At 37.3% G+C, this 12,172-nt stretch overlaps 1 protein-coding gene across 1 annotated transcript in view; it reads right to left on the bottom strand.

The window, feature by feature from the left end:
• lcor (ligand dependent nuclear receptor corepressor) overlaps window positions 1-12,172 on the bottom strand; it is a 74,628-nt gene that overhangs the window by 24,320 nt on the left and 38,136 nt on the right. The window contains exons 2-4 of the mRNA XM_044028592.1: window positions 11,469-11,534; window positions 6,718-6,797; window positions 2,994-3,126 (exon numbers count right to left, since the gene is read on the bottom strand). Of these exons, the coding sequence (XP_043884527.1) occupies window positions 2,994-3,126; window positions 6,718-6,797; window positions 11,469-11,534 (279 nt within the window). The remainder of the gene's footprint in view (window positions 1-2,993; window positions 3,127-6,717; window positions 6,798-11,468; window positions 11,535-12,172) is intronic.

The following is a 12,172-nucleotide window of genomic DNA, read 5'->3' as shown; positions in this document are numbered from 1 at the left end:
TTTCATATTACAAAATTCAATTGAACAGGAACACGGACACTGGGGACGTGTGTCCTGATGTTTTCAAACATTTCAACAAGTTAGTGATCATTTAGATTTATTGTGCTGTTGTACGAGGTAATGCAATATTTATTGATTAATGATCGATTACTATATTAATCCTCAACTATTTTGACTATAATCAATGAGATTGAATGTGTTTTTAATAATTAAACCAAACCAACAAAGAACATACAACATTACAACAAGACGTTTGAAGGTTTGGTGGAACACTCACTGATTTCAACATTGTTTTGGATGAAAAACCTGATCGATTAACCCAGGAAATAATTGTTAGTTTCAGCCCTAACACAAAGTCAATGTCTAAGATGGAGCTCATTGTACTGAATGCTCTCCCTGTGTTCAGAGCCTGCGGAGGTCAACGTGACTCATGCTCAGTGAAAAAAATAGATTTAAGCCAAATCTACTCTCAAATGTATACTATTTTAGGAATACAGTATACAGTTTGCCACTGTGACTAAAGTTTGTGTCTGTAAACTGGTAAGCTTTTAAGCAGTGATCAGCAGTTGCTTTGTGTGAACTCTTCAAAGACACGATTAGAGTCTTCAGTTCCTTAAATATCTAGCGTGAATGGAAGTGAATTTCATGTCACCTGCACTGTCTTTGTTTTTGAAACTGTCTGCAATCTCTCCATGAAAGAGAGATTTGCTCTGTGTTTGTGTGAATCCACAAAGAATCCACACACTTGTACCCACATGAGCTTCGATTAGAGAAACTATGTTACCATAATTATGAGGATGACACACTTATTTAGAATTAAGATAAATAACAAAAGTCACCTGAGACCTGAGACCATCATTTCAACGCTCCCATTAATGTGGTTACCAAGTCAGTCAACTGTTCTACACAGCACAGATTCAATCATTTATGGTGAAGCAGGATTTCTATTCTGAAAAATCTAAAAACTGAGAAAAAAACCAGGAACTTCTTTTTTACCACAGCCTTTTATCAGTTCAGATTATTATTATTATTATTATTTTCTTGTTTTTATAATTTGTTTCCTTATTAGATTGTGTTTAGATCATTTATTTTCAATTGCTTACAAAAAGCCATTTTCCTTTGGATTCCTTTTTTGTTGTAATATTATTACGCCATGATACCTTTTATATCCACCCTTAATTGCTTTAAAATAAACGTTGCGTGTTTGTTATGTTACATTACATTACATGTCATTTAGCAGACAATTTTATCCAAAGTGACTTACAGTTGAATTGAGTACAATCAGCTAGGGGTGGAATCGAACTTGTGACCATTGCGACTACAACGTCTTTCGCACACAGGGTACCGGTCTTAACCACTGAGCCACTCCACCCCTATGTATACCTTCAGAAACACAAATTCATTCACTGTGTGTTAACTTCCGTTCTTTGTATAATTGATTTTGTGCAAAGACTCGTCCAATTTCAAAAGATAAACCTCTGCACCTCATAGAACATTTCTCTCTTTTTGCTGCCGCCTACACATTTTGGACAGTTTCTATTGGCCTTCCTCTCTCTGCCCTCAGGCTCAAGGTTAGTAAACCGAGTCTTCAAAAAGGTATCGGAATAATTTGCTGTGGCATATGTGCCAGAACATTCGCAAGTATAGAAAATGCCAACAAAAAGGACTTGTTTTTTTTTTATTTTTTTTTATCATTATAGCGTTAAGTGAAAGCAAATGCAAAACTTCTTTGCAATGAAATAAAATAATGCCATAATAAGGGACAATCAGTGCCCACTTTCCGTAGTGTTGCTGTATGTTTGCATTAATCATATAGCAGTTTTATATTTGGCTCTCAACATTTACGCAGAAATCCTCATGTGACTAATTATGTAAAACTCCTACGGTGAACCAGACAACTCCCATGGTCTAATTTTAAGCCTGTGTGCCATTAACACCTCATCAGTTTCTGATCAGGCCCAGAAAAGGCTCCATCGTTCTCCTCCTCGATCAACTTTTAGGGAACTAATGCTTGATAATTTGGGCTGTGCTTGTATATTTTTTGTCGTCTCTAGGATTGTGACGTATTCCCTGAGGATTTTGTGTACAGGCAACTCACAGATGATGAATCTTGCCCTATTTTAAAAGTCCCCGCCCTCCAAAATTCAGCAAAGGTATCTCATTATACCACCACCATGAAAAAAAAAGAAAGAAACTTTCCTCAGAGTTTCCCACATGGCCTCCCGCAGTAATCATGTCACCGTTGGTACAGGTCAGAAAAGTAGGTCATCGTCTTTGACACAGATCTGAACCAGTTTAAGGTCTACAGTACCTGCAGGGCAAGAACGCCTTTGTCCCAAATGCAAAAATAAGTTAAAACTAACAAAACCTCAAAGATGCAGTCTAACTGCCTTAAAAACATTAATATGGCACCTTTAATAAATAATAAAAAATACTCAAATCAACACTGTTCTTTTCTAATATATAACATATTATATAGCAACCCTTTCTTAACCTATCTATCCTTGATAATTATAATATTGCAGAAAGAATGGCCACACTTTGTTTTCATAGACTGTCATAGATATTTCCCTTTGACATGACTCTAACAAAATATAATAATGTATATGACCTTGTCCATACAATTCACATTCACGGTTATTCTCCTGTAATTTGGTGCGATCTGTGCCATGTTTGAGCAGATGTAACATTGTAGCAGTGGCCATTTTCATAATTTTAAATGACTTTCCCAAGCTTTAATTGGTCAGTGTTCAACTCCAGTACATATAGAAAATAATTAAATGTTAGGAATTTCTGACATATTCACTATATGCTTCCCTATAGGTTTTATATTACATTAAAATGGTTTTGATTTCTCATGGGGATTAACCAAATTTTCTGGCTTAACCTGTTTGAAATACACCTCTGGAAACACAAAGACACTCGAGTTATTCATGACCAGAGGGGATGTGGTAATGAGTTAAGAAATCTGTGCGTGTGTGTGTGTGTGGTACCTTTTCTGTGGAACACAGCATTGAGGAAGTCTTGGGCCTGTCTCTCCAGCCGAGTGATCCGTGACTGCTCCCGTTTGAAGTCTTCACACTCAGACAGCTCCTGGCTGCCGCCACCGTTTTCTGCGCTGTGGTCCTGCAGAGACAAACACGTGTTTAAAGGTCTGCTTCATCTTCTCCTAACTGCAAACTACAGGAACGTGCAGATGTCCACATTCTCTGCCCTGAAATTGGCTGCTTATGCTCCAGATCTCTGACTGTGTTCATCATGGAACATCTTGTGGTGGCACTACAGCCTGATCTATTTATCTTATTGAATATTTGATCATTTTAGTAACTAGAATCCCATTATATAGATGATTTAAAAATACATCCATATTCATTAGTGTAGATTAGTAACAACCGTAGTCATTATAGCAATTAATCATTTAATTAAAGCCTGTAATTTGCTTGTGAAACTGGAAAGATTGGGTGGTGTATGTGTTGCTAACTAACTAACTAACTACCTAACCTGCTCACATGATCTCACAGCACATGACCAGTCATCACGAGAGGGTGCAGCCAAAATTCACAGTCATGTTTCAGTCATATTTTGTCAATTTCTACTGGTCTACTCACATTATATATTTGAAGCATATTTATGCTGTGCTCTATTTACACTGATAGTCAGAATTGGGAGTGACCAGACGAGAAGTCAGAAACGCAAATGGAACTTGTGCTCCCCATTGTTAGAAATAACAGTCGATAATAACAGTGTGCAACACGTCTCCGACAGACACTATAGCTTCATGCACACACACACACACACACACACACACACACACACACCACTTTCCCTATATGATGTTTTTCTTTTTCATTCTTAAAAAAGTTTTCTCTAAACATTGTTTCAAGACGTGTCATCATCCAGACGAGATCCGCCACAACAACTCTAAATGCTGTAGTACATATGTCAGGCCTATATGTGGCGCTGTAACGCAGCCGCATGAATACAATCTAATCACAGAAATGGGTCAGGGAAAAACCTCCCAAAGCACCAGGTCCACGTGGATAAAAATACAACATACATACGATACAAGAGAATAACTTCAGCCGATTCTCCTGAACTGGTTTTCATGTGTACAGGCGCCTGTGATTATCAACCAATAACCAATAACGTGACATCACAGGGCGGAGTGGCGGCAGGGTGGATGAGTGAGGCCCCATTGTTGGGAACAGGCCCTTTTTAAAGCTTGCAGCCAATCAGACTGCTCCGTCAGGAAGTCCAGGGTCGAGACGTTGAGGGAATATTACAAAAGAAAGACAGCGCAGCTGAATGTGAACGTGAATGGACTCTACATGTTGAAGAGATTAACACCCACCATTAGTGTTTGTGGTTGTCAGCTGTAACGAGTGTGTCACCATTGTCTTTGAAACAGGGGAATTGTGTGTGTGTGTGTGTGTGTGTGTGTAAATGGTAAGAGACAAAGAAACTAACAGAGACAAGAGTGTCCTTCTAAGTCCATCCCTCGTGGTCCCTCTCTATATTTGAACCCCTCAGCTCTCTCTCTCTCTGTCTCCCTCTCTCTCTTTCTGTCTCTCTCTCTGTCTCCCTCTCTCTCTTTCTGTCTCTCTCTGCTTTCGGCTTCAGATCAATGAATCAATTGTTCCCACCTCCTGAAGCTCCTCTGGCATTTCACAAACAAGCAGACAGTAATAACAGTGAAACTGGGAAAGCCTTCAAGCCCTGACAGATTAATAAAAGATGAAAATTGTATTGAGTGAGAAGAGGAATACAATTAAGCCTGCTGCAAAATTCACCTTTATTTGCACACTATGAGGCAAACATAATTATTGACCAATCAGACGATACGGCAGCAAAGATCTCCTCTAATCCCTGTTAGGGTTAGAGTTTTAATTGATATTTCTGTGAATTATTTAGATTTATTTTCTCGTCTTTGTGGCTGTAATTACACCGAGGTTGTTTTTTTTGTTGGTTTTCAGTGCTGTGGTTTTATTAGCATGAGCAAATTGAGACACAGAAAAGGCAGACAGAGAGCGACAGATGGGGGTTGACGCAGTGGGGTGGTGGGGAAGCCGGGTTGTTTTTTAAGGAGACAGATGGTCGACCCTGGAGGTCAGAGTGGGGTCAAGTCGAAAAACAAGTCGGTGGGCCGAGGGAAGGATGGTGCCTCCTACTTCCTTCCCTCCTTCGTTTTGCCCCCTGTTCACTTGTGCCATCACACTCCAAAAATAAAGATGTGGATGGGAAACATCCCAAAAATTTAAGTGACAACACGAACATTGAGTCCTGTTTTTTTTCAGAAAGTCTCATCTCCTGACTAAGACTTCTGGTTTCATTTGAATCCATTCATCTATGAGCATGTAATTAAATCAAATGAATTTGATTTATGTTTGATCAAATTCAAGCATTAGAGACTAATGCCACTTACCACAATTTTATCTTATCTCTCTAATAATAACCTTTATATGTTTTACTTATTCAAATATGTTTTGATGAGTGATGTTAAGTCATTATTGATCAACTAAAGAGAATTTCAGTGATCATGGCTCCTTAAATATAAGTTAAAATAATTGCACTCTACTCTGTATTTTCTTTATTACCCAATTCTGATTCTGATCAATTTAAGGTTGTTGTCCATGTTTATAGGTTTAATATCATTATTACAATTACCTCTCCATGGAATCCAAATGTTTTACACTTTACTAGTTCAAATCCATGATTAACATTGTCTTATTGCCACTTTGTCTGAAAATCATTTTGAATTGTGCTGCTTTTTTTGAAATGTACAATAACAATAAAGTCAGTTTGATTGCTTTGTTGTTGTTGTTTCTAAAGGATGAATCTGCCTCTTCTGTGGTGATTATACAGGGTTATTAACACACAGCAAAGTCCCCTAAATAAAAACCGATGCGCATATGCAAATGTACAACCATGGCATTTCTGCTGAGGCAAGTACAACTATCACACAACTGCTTTGTGTCTCGAGCAGAATAAGTAGTCCCACAAAATCCATGTAAATATGTATATGTGCATCGAGCTGTGTGTCCAATAGACTCATTATTATTCTGCTGCAATCACCTTTTTGGCCACTGATGAAAACTGGCCTGTAGCTGTGGGAGTCTCACTAATTTACACTTTACATTTCATGTCTACATCATCTTACCACACACACACACACACACACACACACACACACACACACACACACACACACACACACGCTGGTTTTTATATTTTAGTGAGGACACATCATGGACCAAATGCATTCCCAAACCCTTTACCCTAACCTCAACCATCACAACTAAGTGCCTAGATGTGTACATGTGTACAGATGTGTACATTTTTAGGTTTTGCCTCATAAGGACCGGGTTTTGGACTATGAGGAATACTGATCCTGACAAGGTCCTGACAAATACAAGAACACACACACACACACCTCCAAATCATTATGGCACATTCCTTTCATAAATCGAGGTCAAGCCTGTGATGGTTGAAAAACACTAATAACAAGCGTGTGTGTGTGGTGGTGGTGGTGGTGGGGGGTGTCGAAGGGGGTGGGGTTGTTTCATGGTAAAAATGGCAGCAGACTAAAAAAAAATCATTAAATTATTCATTTAAAATGTATATAAAAATTACAAATAGGTTTCATGATGTTCCTTTATACTAGGCTAAGCCAAACATTCACACTTCTGGTAAGTCATCTAAACATGTTGTGTCTCTTACCTTGACTCTTTCACGTCTTAAGCAGCAGAAGAGACAGTTTTCGTCGAAGGACCAGTCAGAGACTTCCTCCGGCTCACAATCTACGTTACATACAGAAAAAACAGGAAGCAGCAGGTTAAGTCAAGACAAATTCAATCGCTGGTAATCCTCAGTGACACAGTGCACAACTTGTCAATGATGTCAATAGATAATTGCAAACTCTATTTGCATTTGCTAATTTCAACCCAAAAGCTGCCAGTGGTGGTTCGGTCATCAGACTGAGGACAGTAACATGGGTCCGGTCCAGGATTCATGCCTGGCTGAATGTGGTGGCAATGCTATTTAAGTTTGGGCGTCTTACAGCTGAGTTAATGGACTATATATATATATACGTATGTATATATATATATATGTGTATATATATATATATATATATATATATACGTACATATAACTCGGAGATAATCTTGGACTATTGTCATTTGAGAATGGACACTGTATTTTAGTCATTGTTTCAGGAGTTTGCCCTGACAGATAAAAAGGAAAAAGGCGTTTAATTCATGCATCGTGAGTTGTCCGATATTAGCAGATATTTGTCATAATTATTTTAACCACACAGCTGCAACCATTGTTGTTTTTTTTTACACTGAGGCAAAATAAGAAGATAATAAGCTGCCTTTAAGATCAGTGGTGTCTTTTATTATTACTACAAATCATAAAATGAGCCTGACATGGTCCACAAGGTTATACAGCTGGTGTTAAGACACAAAGTACTGTGCACGTGTGGTCATGGGTGGACATACATGCTGTGTTCTTAACAATATAACAGATCACTGCTACTGTATGTCTCTTCCCATCGTGCCACAGATAAATGGACAGTCTATTACTCACCCATTTTATCTCTTCCTCTTACTGTAATGGAAAGGTTAAAGGTGAGCTGTGCTTGAACCCTGCGGTTGTGCCACTTGCTATATCCCTGGGAAGGCGCCAATTAGCTCCAGTCCCACTGCTAACATGACCCCCAACCCTCACAGTTGTCTGGGTGTGTGAGTGTGTGAGAGAGAGAGGAAGAAAGAGAGAGAGAGAGAGAGAGAGAGAGAGAGAGAGACTGTTTGCATGAATCTTTAACTGGCTGCATTTGTGCATTTACATGCACTTAATTTATCAGGTCATTGTTTCCATGGCAACATGTTTTTTCCTAACTCTCATAATAAAACAAGAAACTATTTCTTTGTTTCATATTTACAGAAACCTGAATGAGGGTCTGTTTACTGTATATGTTTGTGTGGCAAAACTGGAAAGTCCACCAAAACTTGCAGGTTCCCACGGCTTTGTGGGAACCAACATTCTGGATTGTGCACATTTTTCAGTCATTCAAATAATGGTTGAGGTTAAATAGGCTTGTGTTTGTGGTGAGGGTAAGTATTGTGGGTCTAGAGATTCAGGTGCCAGGGTCTTCTTTTGCTCCTTTATCTCACTGTTTGACAGCTGTTTCAGACTGTGAACTGAAGTATTTGACACTTTGTTCACTGTTCACTCTCCTGCATCAAAGTCCAAAGAGAAATTCCTGGTTTACTGCAATTTAATGTGAACTAAGGATTTCAAATAGTGTAGTCACTAAATATCACTTCATGTGGAAGAAACAAATGGAAAGAACAAGTTTTCAAAAACAAAACAAACATCAGTATATACTGTTTGCTCTGGGAATATATCTAAGATTTTGGATACTGTTTTTAAAGCTGTTGCATTGATAATCATCATATATATGTATATATATATATTATATATAAAAATGATATATAAAAAAATAAATGGAATTGGCACAATTGTATTGTTTTTAAAAAGTCACTTAATAACACTTATAGCAGAATTGAACACACGTAACTATCCTTCATTGAACATTAATAAGTCAAAAAAATAAAGCAGGTATTATCTGATAATAATTAAAATTGTTTAGAAACACAAACATTCTCAAAGAAAACTTTAAAGAGTGCAGAGAAACAACCTGTGTGCAGCTTTATATCCACACATAGACTAAAGATATCCACGTGTTATTTATAACTGCATATCTTTACTGCACATCAACACAACATGGTCAAATGGCAAATTTTCAGACAGCTTGATGAACAACTGCAGCCCAGGCACCAATATTGTGCCACGTCTCTTGAGTGGAATTCTGGGAAATATTGGAAATCACTAATCACTGATGTGGAGAGGGATGAGCGCCACTGCAGGCTGATGATTTATGAAACACATTTTGGCTTTCTGTCAAAATGTATGGAAGTCTCTGAGTCGCTCATGTGGCGACCGTGTGCATGAGCGGCTGCTTCACTCAGAGACAGTGTGCATGCAAGTGTGATATATGAGTGAAAATATTGGAAATATTCTAAAAATGCCTTAAGTTGATGGGGGAGGGGGTCACATGACTACAGGACGCCATGTTGACCTCCTTTTAGCTGAGATGGGAGGGAATGAGGGAGAGAAAGAGCGGGAGCTGGGTGTTTAGCTGAGGTTGGGCCTGAGCTGGAGACGGGCAGCCAATCATATGATATGATATTATATATACATAATATATCAATCTTATGGTGAATTTGACCATATTTTGTGAGTGTATGCTTTCCCCCACAACTTGGCTGTGGTGCTCAGTGCCATAATAGCCCATAATGTTGCATTATGTTAATTAAATGAGGAGACGCATGTAGGAGAGGTCTAAAAACACACAGGGATCCTGAGCACTGAAAACTATTTCTGATGTATTGTATAATAGATTGTTTTTAAATGAGCTTGGATGACAGCTCTGTGGAAGGTGTCGTCCGTCTAACGCCGCCATTGTTTTTCGTTTCTAATAACATTACAGCCCTGCTGACGGCTGCTGCTCTGTATTTAATTTGATATCGATATATATCGCGATATAAATCAAATCAATACTTGTATAAGGCTGGGTGATATGACATGTTCAGGGTTTGGGAGATGTAATGTGGATATGAAGTCTCATGAAAAGTGTATGCTTCTCAAAGGAGAGTGACAATACATTGTAAAGTAAAATATATACTGTTTATTGTATCTGTATTACATGACCTTAAAATGCACTTACTATTGCCTTTCATTTCAGATAATGCCTGTTTTATTTCTTTGGCTTTTCATGTTAAATGAAGGATATTTACATGTGTTGAATCTTTTTTTTTAATCAATAAATAATATTTAATTTATAATATTTAGTGTATTTGATAAATATAGTCAATATAAAAACAATATCAATGCAACAGTCATCACAGATACTTATATTATATTGATATTGATATAATACATATATATACATATAATATAATTGATGTAATTACTCAGCCCTTGTTTTAGGTTTTTGCTTAATTTGAAGTGGAGGACCATGAGTAAGCAGTGTAAGAGTGTTTTATTTGAACATGTCTTTGTGTTTAGCCTGATTTAGCGTTCCTTTTTTACAAGAATGCCCAAGAAGTCACAAAGAACCGGTACCTTTTTTAGGCTGCTCTAGAAATAGAGAAAACATTTTTACTTTGCAAAAAAAGAAAAAGAAAAAGTATCATCAGTGAGACATAGAAGGCTCTGGAATTTGGCATGGAAGGGAAGAAAAAAGCAAAGATGTGCTTTTGGTGATCTTACATCTATTTAGGTCAATGCACTTCTGGGTCGGTTTGATCCATGGAAACCAAAAACAAAGACGAGGGTGGAGTGCACACACACACACACACACACACCTGTGGGTGAGGTTCATACAGTTTCATTCTGGGATTGGCCTCAAATAAAATCAGTGCTTTGAAAAGAAACAGTGACGACTGGCCTGTGTTGTCACATTGACTTATTTCATTATTGAATGCATTCATCGTGTGTACAATGTCCTCTTTATGGACCTCAATGACTGCAGCAAATCTTCCACCACACTCACTCACTCTTTTCTGCACTTTTGTGGGATCTTGCAATAGAACATCTTTAATTTTTACATGTTTAATTTTCCAAGCTTCCAATTAACTTCCTTCCTTAACTTATCTTCCTGGGCCTCCATAGAAATATAGAGCCTTTACTTCATGAAGCGTATACCTGTGTATGTATGTATGTATGTATCTTTAATTCAAGAACCTTCTTTTTTTCTGAATTTTCTGGCTATTGTTACATGAGATGTGGTGATTTTTGTTGCTGTTGTTGCTCGTATTATTCTGCTTCTGTTTGGTCTTCATGAGCAGAAATTTGTGTGAATACTGCACATTGCCAGGTGACCCGTTTGGAGCCGAAATGATTTTTGTGAAGTTGTGATTGTCAACTGTGATTGTCAAACTTATTTGACAATGGTTTGAACCTAAGTGACATATTGTATTTAGAAGTTGCACACGACGTCTTTAAAATCTGAAAACCTTTGCCAATGACATGAACAATGGACATTGGACCAGTGCCTAATCTGATGCAAAAACAAGTGCAAAACAAAATTTTACAACCATCAGTTGGTTGTTGTTTAATCTGTGAGATCAGCTGTGACATAATGGCCTTCACCTTTGTTGAAACAGACCAAACAAACTGGTTGTGCGGGAGAATTTCTGTTGGTCACGCTTTGACCATGAATGATGTTTTAGCAGCTGCATTCACTTTTGTTTTTTCACTCTGCTCACTCTGCATTTGTATTAGCATTTTCAGTAAACAATCAGTGACAATATATAAGTATATATATATATATTTATATATATGTAAATGTAACTTTAGTGGTTGAATTTGTGTTTCTCTGTGTTATCTTAGTGCGTATTTACCTTGGAAAAGTGTGATATCTTTGACTAGTCCCGGCCCAAACAAGCCTTCCAAGATGCTTTCAAAGCCTGTGAAAAACAGAAAACATGTTATATTAATGCATTGTGACCACAGGGAGAATATCATATGTAATAAAAGTTATAAAAAAACAACAACAAAATATAATTACATGGGTTATATTTGTCAAAATAAAATATTTGGAGCATAAAATAATTGGAAAGGATGCCTGAATCATTATTTTATATCTTTTGAAGCATGAGGAACATAAATGAAAATGTTGCCCCTCCCCCGTGGGGCATATTTTGCTGATGTACAGCCTCCTTTGTTTTCATCCACCAGCAACAAAAACAGAGAAGAGAAAATGTAAATGCATGTATATATATATATATATATATATATATATATATATATATATATATATATATATATATATATATATATATATATACATATATAATATTAAAACCCATTTAAATATTTTATGAAAAGTGACAATAATAAGAATTAACCTGCATGTCTCACACACACAGCGCATACATTCAGACAATGGCATGGAAGCTCGTTATTTAAAAACAAACAGAAAACAGTGCACGAGCACAGGCGTCACAGCGATACACACAAAGATAATAGACAAGGCCAAAGCTAATGCAGAGGCTTTTTGGACAAACAAGAAACAAACGCACAGAAACGCACAGAAATATCTACA

Source organism: Solea senegalensis, linkage group LG6, assembly GCF_019176455.1.
Source record: "Solea senegalensis isolate Sse05_10M linkage group LG6, IFAPA_SoseM_1, whole genome shotgun sequence".
Lineage (NCBI taxonomy): Eukaryota > Metazoa > Chordata > Actinopteri > Pleuronectiformes > Soleidae > Solea > Solea senegalensis.
Note: the sequence above shows the minus strand (reverse complement) of the source record. Positions and strands in the feature narration are given on the sequence as shown.